The 12,077-nt window shown below is 52.5% G+C and overlaps 2 protein-coding genes across 2 annotated transcripts; both read left to right on the top strand.

The window, feature by feature from the left end:
* The first annotated feature begins 575 nt into the window (after positions 1 to 575).
* On the top strand, positions 576 to 6,858 carry LOC108864870 (nuclear pore complex protein Nup153-like). Its single transcript, XM_029112770.1, has 8 exons — positions 576 to 632; positions 1,915 to 2,113; positions 2,249 to 2,257; positions 2,375 to 2,515; positions 2,962 to 5,337; positions 5,429 to 5,878; positions 5,974 to 6,658; positions 6,774 to 6,858. Exons 1-8 carry the CDS (start codon positions 576 to 578, stop codon positions 6,856 to 6,858), a joined length of 4,002 nt encoding a protein of 1,333 aa, XP_028968603.1.
* Positions 6,859 to 10,333: 3,475 nt separating this feature from the next.
* On the top strand, positions 10,334 to 11,146 carry LOC100905842 (uncharacterized). The gene is made up of 2 exons (XM_003747992.2): positions 10,334 to 10,688; positions 10,939 to 11,146. The coding sequence occupies exons 1-2, from the start codon at positions 10,382 to 10,384 to the stop codon at positions 11,094 to 11,096; spliced, it is 465 nt and encodes a 154-aa protein (XP_003748040.1). The 5' UTR covers positions 10,334 to 10,381; the 3' UTR covers positions 11,097 to 11,146.
* The last annotated feature ends 931 nt before the right edge of the window (positions 11,147 to 12,077 follow it).

The following is a 12,077-nucleotide window of genomic DNA, read 5'->3' as shown; positions in this document are numbered from 1 at the left end:
GCGGAGTGAGACTTCCCATCGCTGTAAGCGGCTCATTTCGAAGAGGAAGTCATGATAGCGCGAGCCGGACCCTCGGCTCAGCAAAGATCATCGACATCATCACATTCTATTATCAATCGGCAGATTAGGTTCGCACCAAATTCCAGAGCCTGAATCTGAATAAGATCCCCGGAAAAAAAACATATGTACGCCCAAGGAGAGTATTCCGAGCCGGGACATCTTCTCCCACTAATCTGTCGCATTCGATTGCACCGATCAAACGCTTTATCTCGTTCGAAAGCATCCACAAGCTCACTCTTGGTAGTATTTTGGTACGATAGTGGTACGTTATAGTGATCCCGCTTTTTGACCGCCATTGTCGTGTTTGCATGCATGTGTGAGGAGGCTACTATATTATCGTGCTGTTGATTAAAACTTGGAAAACAGCGATCGTCTTCGGCGTGTGGCAATCTGCCCGAAGTGTCGATTGTGAGATCAGTAGTGTCGATAACGAGGTCCCTGAGTCGACTTCAAGGCCACAGTGCAAAATTTCCCGGGCATGGTCCCGCCTTGTTGTAACTAGGGTTGACTAAAGCATGGCCGAGAGGCGCAATTCCCTCCAGCCGGAGCCGGCAGCTCCCCGGAACAATAAGGTAAGCCTGCGAAATCCTCTATAGATCCCCGAGCCACGACCCTGACTGAAGATTGCTCCCGAGGTCGTCCCGGGTGCTTGCTTCAAGACGTGAGGATCGTGGCTTTCCGTGCTGGCTCATTGTGCTCAGGAAGCGTTTCGATAGGATTCAGAAGACGTGAGCTCGACGATCTGCTCTTCCGAGAGGCCAGGATTCGGTTTCGGAGCTCCGGCATATCGGATGCCCTCAGAGGAAACTGATCCGCGTGAAATCTCTGAGTCATATCGTTGTGTGCACCGCGATTACCTTCACCCACGTTGTTCTCGTCTCGAACCGGTGGTTGCGGTGGGCTCGAAGGTTCTCCAATCCGCTTCCCACGATCGGAAGGGTCGAAACAGCTGATCTCGAGTGGTCGGGAGCGATTCTCGAAGTCTCCGGCACGTTCCCGCGATGATCTCATCCTGACTGATGTTTACGTCGATGCTCAGCCCAAGCGCCCAGAGACGCATCCGTCGTTGCTGCGGCCAGCACCTGCTTGCAACTCCGCAAGAGTTACGCAGGAGCTTGCACCTCCTCGATACCCTTCGTTATACATTACCGAACACGATTTAGAAGTGGTCTCGTTTATCGGTGCCTTCCATCCCCCTCGAATTGTGGAGCAGCTTAGTAGTGAACCTCTGTCTGACTTACTGCTTGAGAGACTGTCTTGGTGAGCTCAGCGGCTCGCTACGCGCCTTCTGCGACTTTCGAGCTTTTTCATGTTCGGTATCCGTCGAACGTTATGCGACGCTGCTCGAGCGAAGTTGTTCACGCTCGTGATGTGGTCAACGATTTTGGCCATACCCATAGAGGGGTCCTCGACTGCGAACGAGGCGCGCGGACCGATTGCCGCGCTCTCGGTCGCTGAGCGGAGCCTTCACGATCCCGCTGAGAGACCCGTTCGGTAATAACGTCCGGGGGAAAAACCTGCTCCTCTTCTCCCTGTGCTCGACATGCGAAATTACGTCGAAAACCGTAACAGAAGAATTGTGCTCCTCGGGGAAATTTTGAGATGGCTGTTTCGGTCGGTTTCGCCCGGCATGGAGGTCAAGCGCCGTCTCCGAGGTGATCCGAACTGTTGGGAGAATATCATCAGTGATACCTGATCCCTTCATGGCATCGTCACTTTTCGGAAGAACATCCGTGAAATGCTTTCGCGAAGTGCGATGTCACCATCCCGTACGAAATGTCTCGAATCCGACTCCGCAGAGCCTCTCCCAGGTAGTGATCAGGAATTATAAATTTATTATCAATGGATTTTCAGCGACGCCGAACCATGATGGATTCGGTCAGTGATGTCGCTCGATGGCTCCTGCCGTCATGGGCGAGCGAAGGAAACTCGGAAACATCTCCGGATTCTCACCAGCAGACAACTTCTGGCCGTCACTCGACCGCGGCATCCGGTTTGAGCAACGGAGAGCGTAATCCTAAGCGGGCTCGTCCGAATGAAATCACACGTCGAGGTAGGACTCATTCCTGGACAATAGCTATAGAAAAACTCAACCAGAAATCTGGTATTGACTGTATATCTCTCAAGCAAAAGGGTTTCTCCATATTATGACCAAAGTTTAATCGGTGGATTTCATTTCTCGTCGCAGAACCCATGGGTAGGTTGTCGCCAGTGGCGTCAGTTGTCCCGCCGACGACATCCGCAGGCGTAGACGCTGATTTCGATGATGGCTCAGATTCGTCCACTTCAGGATGCTCGTCTTTGTCAATCACAGCTCCGGCAGCTGCAGAAGTATCTTTGGCTGTGGAGACGAAGAACAATCAGAGAAGAAATCGACCTCTACAGAATACCAAAGAGTCGAAAACCCGCGACGTTAGCATAAGCGTAGACCAGACTTCCATTGCAGCAGAGACCTGTGAGTTCAACTCTCTCAACAACCTCTCTGTGCTCTCGAGTTATGATTTTCCAAGGAAGAAGACATTTCCAAGGAAAAAGACATTTGGTTATCCAATGTGACATCATTCGCTCAAACGAGCATTATGGCGTATGGGTCGGAGTCGGGTCGTCGCGCCAAGACGGTCTCTTCGCCCTCCACCCATCCGTCGAAGATTCGACGGCCTCCTGATGGCTTTTTGCTGGAGTCTTCGGGCTCAGTACTTTGATCGTAATCCGTATTGACCGAGGTGGGAAAAAAATCACCCCCTCTCGCCCAGAGAGTGCAGCATCTTCAATTTTGGTTCCCCGCCCCTCCCCCGGCCCCGATTACGCCATTGGAATTGGCCGATCCCCCCGAGAGTCGTAATCGGAACCATTTCCAGAATTATCTCTCCTGAGGCGACTAAGTCCAATTATCCCTTTCAGCTGTGACGGCGTCGCCGTCCCTGAACTTCTCGCTGTTTTCGAGGCCATCCCGAGCTCTGTCGTCGACTTTGAACGCGAGTCTGCCGCTCACGGGTACGCAGAATGCTTCTACGTCGAGGAGCTTGTCGTCATCGTTGCATCGGCCCGAACGAAGCTTGAACAGAAGTATTTTCTACGACGGAAAAACGACATACGGAGGCGCAGCCGCTCATAGGAAGCTCAACCTCTTCTCGCCAAGCCCCTATCAGATGGCTGCGAAAAGAAGTAAACCTGCCGCCAACGTGAACGTGCCTGATTGTAGTTCTGCCGCGAAACGTCTCATCGAAGCTTTAGAGCGAATGAATACACCCATACAGAATGCCAAGAAGATCCCTCTGGGCCGTCCGGACAACTCATCGTTTTCGAGAAACGAAGCTCATCGTCAGGGGCTTCTCGAATCGATCGCGTCCCTGCGGCAAAGTTCGGCGCCTCCGCCGCTCAGTTCGTGTCGGTCCAGCGTGCAACCCGCCCGCATTGGGAGCAACGTGAAGCCCGTGCTCTCATCGACGCCAGAGTACCCGATCGATATCGACGAGGGAGACGCTGCGTCTCCTTCACACGCTTCGAACGTTCCTGTCATAACTCCGACCCCTCGCCCAATGAACGCTCTTTTGGACCACTACGGCGACTCGGACAGAGCGAGCGCGGCCGGCGGAAAAATGAAATCCGCTAAAACTATCCAGCAGCATTTAAGTCGGAAAATTCCCGTCGAGGAAGAACCCCCGGTGGCGGCACCGGATCTGCCGTCGGCGCCGTTGCCGATCAAAGATCTTCCGAGTTTCTCGTTCGCCCCAAAGCCCCCGACGATTGCGACGATCGCCGTCGCGGCATCGACTCCAGATTGTGGCAAGAGCTCATCGATTCGCTCACCGTTGACTTCCCTAGCTGACTTCAGCAATAAACCTTTCGAAAAACAGCAGATGTCCTCGTCGCTAGTATGTTCGGCGAACGACGTGTCGGAAGCTTTCACATTCGCCGCCCCGGTCGACCTGGATAAGCCGACTAAAACCCTGCTCTGCAAAGAGCAGTTCGACTTCAAGGATCCGCTGTACCTCAAAAGAGATACCGTGAGTCGACCCGGAGTCTTCGCCGCAGCGGGACAGTCGATGGTAAGCGGCGGAGCCTTCAGTCTCAAGACGAAAACGCCCGAGCCCGCAAGAGTGGCCGTTCCGGACGTCCTGAGCCCCGGTAGCGTAATGGATGTTATCGGAACAAGTGACAAGCGCAAAGACGCCCCCGAAACGAGCCTCTCGACGGACGGTCCTGGCGCCAGTATGTTCGAGCGGGGAGCGGAAACGCAGAAGTCCGAGACCACGAAACCTCCGACGTCCGTCGCGGCTTCGACGTCGTCTCCGGTCACCAACAGTTGGGGTGACCAGTTCAAGAAGCCTGCGTCGAGTTGGGACTGCTCAACCTGTTGTGTGAATAACCAGGCGGATAGCTCAAGTTGTGTAGCTTGCGGAACTGCGAAACCCTCGACAGCACCCTCCAGCAAAACTGCCGAAAAACCTTTAGGAACGACCGTCGCTAATCAATGGGGAGACCTTTTCAAGAAACCCGCAGGCCAGTGGTCATGCGGCACTTGTATGGTATCGAACAAGGCCGAGGCCTCGAAATGCGTGGCGTGCGAGAGTCCGAACCCCGATTCGAAAGCAGCGCCATCGGCCGCGTCGACTAGTTCTTTTCCCGTATCAACTGTGAAATCACCTCTTAGCGCCATGATTAAAATGTCACCGGGATGGAGTTGTGATACTTGCCTGGTCCGAAACGACTTGGACAAGAGCAAATGTGTTGCCTGTGAAACCCCAAAACCCGGATCTGAGGCAGCGAAGACGACGGCGGCGGCGGCTGCTGGACCTGTCGGCTTCGCGTCCGGCACGCCTTCGGCGATAAGTTCTGCATTCAAGTTCGGAGTTCCTGAGTCTGATGAGAACAAAAACATCACGAGCGAGCCCGTGACACTCGTGTTCGGAATGAAGGGCACAGACGACGGAAGCGGAAGCGGCGGTAATCCTGTTCCTAATGGTTTCAAGTTCGGCGTCAGCTCCCCGAAAAGCGGCGAAGCTGAGAGGAAGAGTCCGTTCGAGCAAGCCAACAATGCGTCTAAAGCCTCGAGTAGCACGGGTTTCTCTTTCGGGACGCCAGTGCTCGCGGTTCCGCCTGTGACGTCGACGCTATCTGCGACTCCAGCTCCTGTAGCTCCGGCGGCGTCGACCGCGAGTATCGATACGAACGCAACGCCCGCCACGACCACCTCGTCGGGTTTCTCCGGCTTCGGTGCCGCTTGGTCCGCTAGCTCGACGACCAAAACCGAACCCGCGACGACAGGATTGTTCTGTGAGTATCTCCCTTTGGGGAACCAGCACCTCTCCATGGATTCATTCCCTCGCTCGGAAGTTGGGATCTCATCTTCTGATTTTCATTTCAGCTTTCGGAGCGTCTCTGACCCCGTCCTCGTCGGGCAACGCTCCAGCCGCGGCGAGCGCCACAGTTTCGAAAGGTTTCACCTTCGGAACCGCGAGTACATCAGCCTCCGATGTTCCTGCCGCACAACCGTCGACAGCTACGTTCAACTTCGCGGCGGCGACCGCGGGCTCGAGCGCTACCGCTACGACAAGTGCCACGACGTCGACATTCACCTTCGGGGGATTCTCCACGACGGCCAAGAGCCCGGCGGCCAGCGGTGGTCTCTTCGGTTCGAGCACTGCGACGCCCGTGTTCGGGGCTAGCACCACCGTGACGACAGCAGCTTCGACCCAGCCCGCTGCATCCTCAGGTTTTTCGTTCACGAGCCCTGCCCCGACCGGCCCCGCCTCGACGCCAGCGGTGACCGCGACCTCTACCGTCCCATCGACATCCAACACGATGTTCACTTTCGGTGAGTGTACTGGATTATAGGAAACCGGCAGCCGGCCCTGGGAGCTCATGCTCGTGGAGTTTTTCCCTCATTTTATGAATCTTTCGCTCTCGCAGGCAATCCAGCATCCTCGGCCGCAACCAAGGCAGAACCTCAAAATTCTGGATCAGCATTTGTTTTCGGCACCGCTCCTCGCCTATCGGGCTTCAGTTTCGGCGCCGCGACACCCCCGACGACCACGAGTGCCAGCATAGCACCAACGTTCACATTCGGAAATGTTCCAGCCTCGACAGCTGCCCTGCCGACTGCCTCGAACGGACCGAGCGTTTTCGGAAGCGGTTCGCTCCTGACTTCGACCCCGGCGTTCGGCGCTGCGAACTCGACAACTGCACCAGCCACGACCAATGCTTTCCAGTTCAAGCCCAATGCGAGCCCGGCCGCGCCAGCTCCATCGACCCCATTCGCATTCAACGCAGGTGGAACACCTAGAGCCGCGACGCCGTCCCCCGGGCCGTTGTTCACCTTCGGTGCTCCCAACGCCGGAATGACAAACTCTCCGGCCCCATCGACCTCCGCCAATCCGGTCCCCGGCGCAGCACCATTCCAGTTTGGGGCGGCTGCTCCTGCGGCAGTTCCTGCCCCAGGTGCGACTCCCGCGCCCGGCGAGCTCAGCTTCAGTTTCGGCCAAGCGACGACGCCTGCGTCATCGTTCCAATTCGGAGCCCAACCCGCCGGACAAACTCAAGCTCCCTTCCAGTTCGGTGGTGCCGCGCCCAGCGTCGGTCAAGGCATGAATTTCCCGTAAGTAAAAGTTTGAGCTCAATGGTCCCCGATCACGTCGTCGAGACTTCTCTCAGACTTTAGCATCGATGCTCTCCGAGCGACTTTCGCGATTACAATCCTCACTCCGTTTCAGTGCTCCGAACGCCGAGAATCCTTTCAATGCTGTGACGCAAGGCAGGAAGATGCGTCGTGCCGTGAGGAGACGAGGCCCCAGGTAGCCGTAGCTTGATCATTTATTCCCTCTGACAGATTGAAAAACAAAAAGCGGATACCTCCTACCTTATGCGGAAACCGACGGATATTGTCACCTCTCGAAACAAATCGATGAACCCATGCATTCATCGCTTCGAAGTTTGTGAGCGACTTGAAGAGTTCTGACGGCAGAAAAAATATCAATCAATTCAGCTCCCTCACACAAGGAGATCAATCAATCAATCTTTTATCTTCGTTCTCCGAATGCACGATGAGAAGAAAAATATCACCAAAACTCAAGCGAAACGTACAGAGGAAAAAACAGACAGAAGAACGGGCCATCCATAATTAAACATCCTCTCCTCGGAAGAAAAAACTTACCACAAGCCAGCGGTCTGCGAGTCGATTGTGAGAGAAGAGCCCAGTGGCGTTGACTCATCAATGACCGAAGCGGTCGTGGAAAGATAGCGAGAGGGTCTCAGTATATAAATATATCCTCAGAAGAAAAAGCCAAGTAGTTCGTTATGTGAGATACGACTCGTCTCCGCTTCGAACTGACCACGACCGCTGTATTGTCGATCCCGCATCCGAATGGTGGTTTGAATCCTCTGCGAAGCCTTGAACCCGTCGATACTATCTTCTGAAGGATCAGTGAATAGCCATGTGAAGCTGCATACAACAGTCAGTCGATGCGATTGATCGAGCGCACGGTTTCCCCACTTCCTCGATTGGAAAGTCTACAGAGCATTAATTTTTCCAATGTAGCGCTCAGCCACCGTTTTTTTAAATTGAATGTGTTCGATATGTATTTCACTCTCTCTCTCTCTTGATATAGGAAAAGATATATGAATAGAAGTTTCTGTGCGAATCACTGAATCTTCGCGGTTGGGGACACCGTGCATCGTACATGTATATACAACAAAGAATAAAATGTTGTTGATTCTCAGGACACCATTTAATACTGGATATTGATCAAAAGAAAGAGACAGATGACTTTTCAGTGATATTGTTGTAATTAGCTCGTCGTTTGTCCCTCCTACGACTTGCCGATACGAACAGAGTGAGCGACTGGCACACATACATACATACATACATACATGCATGCATACATACAAAGACTTTGTAAAAAATGAACACATATCTCGTACCCTCGATTGAACGCACTTCCCCCTTTCATTCCGCCGTGAGGCATCTGAAGAAGTGGGATATCTCCGAATTTCGCGAGTTCAACCACGAGAGTAGCACACGGAGAACCTCATAATTATTGCAGGGTACAACCTGAAGGGGAAACAGAGCCAGCCTTGCGGGGAATATCCCTCTGAGGTAGAAATTACGGAGTGTATGAGCGTGGAGTGAATCGATCGATTATATCGGGCACTTCATTTACGCTCCCCGTTTATGCGACGGAGGAACGATCGGAGAACTGGCCTGGGAATGCTCCTCGCGCGACACAAAATCACGTCTCTCTCTCTAGATCCCTCGCCTGTACCCCAGAGATTCTCTGTCGGAGAGAAGTGGAGAAGCGACGACGAAGTAACTTTTCTATGCTATCTCACTCAGTGGGAGTTAATCTGACTATTCTCAAATTATCATCATATTCTTTTATGATGAATGGACATGTGCGTGAAACGAGACGAATCTATTTTGCTAGAGCGACGCCAGCTTCAGCCCGAGCCCCCATCCAGCACTGACGACTCGACGACGCCGCTGTTGTCGCAACATCGCTGCAGGCCGAAGTCTAAGCGGAAACGAGGACGCTCATTGTGTCTGGAACGTGCATTTCTCCAAACGCGAGCCTTCGAGACAGCAAGCTTCGTGAATCTGGGAGGGATACTGATATCGCCTCTTGCAGACTCGAGGGGCTCCTTAGTTTCCAAAGCTGAATTATAATGAAGCTTGGCCAATAATAATCCGGTGATAATGATACCGTCGAACCATTGATGCGGGATGAGGGCCCAAGCTCGGCCCATCGACTTTGATTTGGCTTCCGTGGATATTCTCAATCATTTGTTTCTGCTGGAATGACGAATGCGCCTCCCATTGAAACACAATCATGACCGAACTGGGGACGGAAAACATGTTCTTCGGAAGAGACGGTCACCCGTTGTTTGGTGTATTTCCATGTAGGAAACATAGATTTGAATGGAAGCACGAGCGGGAGCAACATTCAATTTATTGAAAACGGACAGCAGTATCAATCAGTTGATGTTGGGGATGCACGTTCTCGAGCTTCACGCATTGCTCTAGCGAGAAAGCAATGCGTCTCCTCGAATCAAGATTCAGCTGCCCAATCGTCTCCGGTATTGAACCGAGCGTATGAATTATCCGATCGATCCGAAACGAGGTGTCCAATATCCTCATTGCTCCAAGGGGGACGGTAGCGATACTTGAGTAACGAATACTTGGATTGGAGCTCTGGACGAAATACAGAAATTACTGTAGATAGCGGACGGAATGCATAAAAAAGAGTGAACGTGAAACATGCGATACGCACGACACGCATCTGTGTTGAGATGAGGTGATGCGTGCTCAATTCTGATTTCCAGCGTGCAGATGTTCTCAATCCGAGTTTTTTGCTATTGTCTAGATAGATGTTTGTACCGAGAACAGATACGTCTGATGGTTGGATGAGAAAAAAACCTTTGTCCGAGCCAGTGGTGGGCAATTCGATTCAAACTGCTCTGTCCACTATTATATTAGAATAAAACAATTGTTTTGATGTTGTACAATTTCAGAGCGTGGTCTTCCTCTGAGATCCTAGGGCTTGCGTGGAAATACTAGGAGAAGAGGGAGCTTTCGCTGGTTACCGCGTACAGAAAGGGAGGTTCCAGTATACTTTGTAGGCTCGATACATCCGATGACATATATTAAATTAGGTAGAAGTCTACTCAGATCGAGTGAATAAATACTATTGATTGACATCCGATGAGCCGGTGGGTGCAACAGCTCCCTCCGAAGAGTCTGTTCGTGGTCCCACATGGGGGGATATGCTTCATTTGCTCGGGAAATGCCTTTCATGGAATATATCGTCATGTCTGCACTCACAACATCTCACCGAAGACTCCCTACCTGACGCATCGATGGAAGTTGGCATTGAAAAATGTTCAGGCTGCTCCCGTACGTTCCTTACTCAAATCGGCGACCTCTCTCACACCCAATTTCTCCCGATCTCTGATGACTCTCCATCCCGCGTCACCTGGTTATGGAGTCGCAAGTTATTCGTCGTCCGATAAAGAAAGCCTCTCCGAATATTCTCCTACTCTCACGGTGCTGATTCGACAATCAGTATCTATGAAGCTACCACGGAAGAAATTTCACGCCGAATTCCTCTCCCCTTATACTTCCAGTACAGACTCTACTCGATTGAGCGATCTCAACTGGCTAAATTCACTGGCTCGATTATCAGCTCGAGATTTGATGCAAACTTGAAAGTCATCAAGCAGAAATACGCTCTCGAGGGATCAAAGGCCTAGGCTGACATCACAACAGAATGCTGAGGTAGCTGGCTGCTCTGCATTCGCTCGGAAGAGCGCCTGGCGAAGCTTGATCATGGAGCACGGAATCCTGTTTCTGGGCCTCCTGATAGCGTGTTGCTCAGCGGCTTCCTTGCCCCCGCTGAGTTTTTCGACCGAAACCCTGTCCGTCGACGCGGTCGAACCTTCGAGCCGCGAACCGCTTGCGACGACTCCGTCGTCAGGAAGAACAGCGGAATCGACCACTAGAAAACCATCGTCAACTACTACCCCACCTGTTGCACTTCCCGCAGTCACCACATCGAGACCTACGCGCCCGAGGAGGCCCGTGATCGTGATTCAGCCTTCGAAAGATAGAGTCACCTTCAACGATTGGTTTTCGCGTGAGTATAAAATTTCGAGCACGAGCAGCCTATGCACAAGTTCCTCCAGCGTGATGAATGAACCTTATACGCATGTTGAGATGCAATGCTTCGGATAGGACTGTGCGCGAAAGTCAACCTCACTCTGACGATTTTCGAGTCCAAAGAGTTTGCAGAGCTTCTGGGAGAGTCAGACTTGAATCGGAAAGATTCGAGGATGTGCTACGCTTGACATCTCGCTCTACTGACTGAGACTTTCCCCATCCAACAGAGCTCTCGATATGGATCCAGATCCCGCTCGCCATCGTCATTTTCTTCGCGCTGATGATACTTCTCGTCATCCTATTGAACATCATCTTCTTCTGGTGTACCTTCTGCTGTGCTTGCTGTCTCGCCTGTTTCATCCCGAACGAATATATCGCCATCTAGAAATCTAGGGCTCCCATGGCTTATAAGAATAAATGTGGAGGTATGATCTTCCATTCTCTGCATCCTCCTCGACCAGGCGATCCATGTGAAATGTACTTCATGCTCCCATAAAAACTTATATTCCTTGCGGGAATGCTCGTTCCATATGAGACCCTGTCGACTCTTCCCTTCCCTTCTGCACTTCTCTGTGACGAGAGCCGACTGAGGTCTCGCTGCCGTGCTTCAGGCGCCTCTTCCTCGGTGTGCGTTGACCCTGGAGAAGCTTTCCGACCTCGGATGATCAGTTCCCCCACCGTGAACCAGCTTATGCGATTTCCTTCTCCTCTATCTGGACTTACCCTTTCTTAGGAGAAAGAGAACGAGCCCGTAGCGAAGTCCTCGACGAGCCTCTCAGGGCGGGACTTTCACTCAGGACGATTATTATTCCGTGAATCCCCGCGAATTCTGGTCGGATTCTCTGCATTTTCGGGGGAGGAGGCGGCGATTCGGAAAACTTGTGAGTCTTTCGAGATAAACCAGCGCGACAGGACAGGAGGATCCCGCGTATCTGATCCAGGGGCACGCTCAGATCCACAGTTTCCGAAGAACGGAGATTATACTGCGAAGGGGCGAGTCGTAGCCTGACAAGATCGACGGGAATCGATCGCACCCCTCGCTACATGGGAACTGATCAGACTAATCTAGGGGCTCCAAAAGTCGCCGGAGAGACGCATACGTCCTTGAACGCTCCTACACGAAGAGGCAGCTGATTTAAGAATGTCGGAACAAGATTTCGTGGTGGATTTCGAGATTGACTCAGGAAAATTCAAGTTGAGTGCTGCGTGCGTTTTTAGTTCGATCAGGCAGCTCATCGGATCTTGAGCATTTCCGCGCGATGAAGCGACCTACACGAGATTTTAGATCCTCCGCGCGGACAATGTGAGATTCATCTCCTCAGCGCGGCTATCGCGGGCGGAATTCCTCAAGATGCGAAGCTATCAG

Source organism: Galendromus occidentalis, unplaced genomic scaffold, assembly GCF_000255335.2.
Source record: "Galendromus occidentalis unplaced genomic scaffold, Mocc_1.1 scf7180000077527, whole genome shotgun sequence".
NCBI classification, from domain to species: Eukaryota; Metazoa; Arthropoda; class Arachnida; order Mesostigmata; family Phytoseiidae; genus Galendromus; species Galendromus occidentalis.
This window is presented reverse-complemented; position numbering and strand designations above follow the sequence as displayed.

What these genes read in the sequence shown, in the direction of transcription:
- LOC108864870 (XM_029112770.1), top strand. Translation starts at nt 576, where the DNA reads ATGGCCGAGAGGCGCAATTCCCTCCAGCCGGAGCCGGCAGCTCCCCGG. An exon ending in TTCCATTGCAGCAGAGACCT is followed by an intron (nt 2,516 to 2,961) that starts GTGAGTTCAACT and finishes TATCCCTTTCAG; the next exon opens with CTGTGACGGCGTCGCCGTCC. An exon ending in CGCGACGACAGGATTGTTCT is followed by an intron (nt 5,338 to 5,428) that starts GTGAGTATCTCC and finishes TTTTCATTTCAG; the next exon opens with CTTTCGGAGCGTCTCTGACC.
- LOC100905842 (XM_003747992.2), top strand. Translation starts at nt 10,382, where the DNA reads ATGGAGCACGGAATCCTGTTTCTGGGCCTCCTGATAGCGTGTTGCTCA. An exon ending in CTTCAACGATTGGTTTTCGC is followed by an intron (nt 10,689 to 10,938) that starts GTGAGTATAAAA and finishes CCCATCCAACAG; the next exon opens with AGCTCTCGATATGGATCCAG.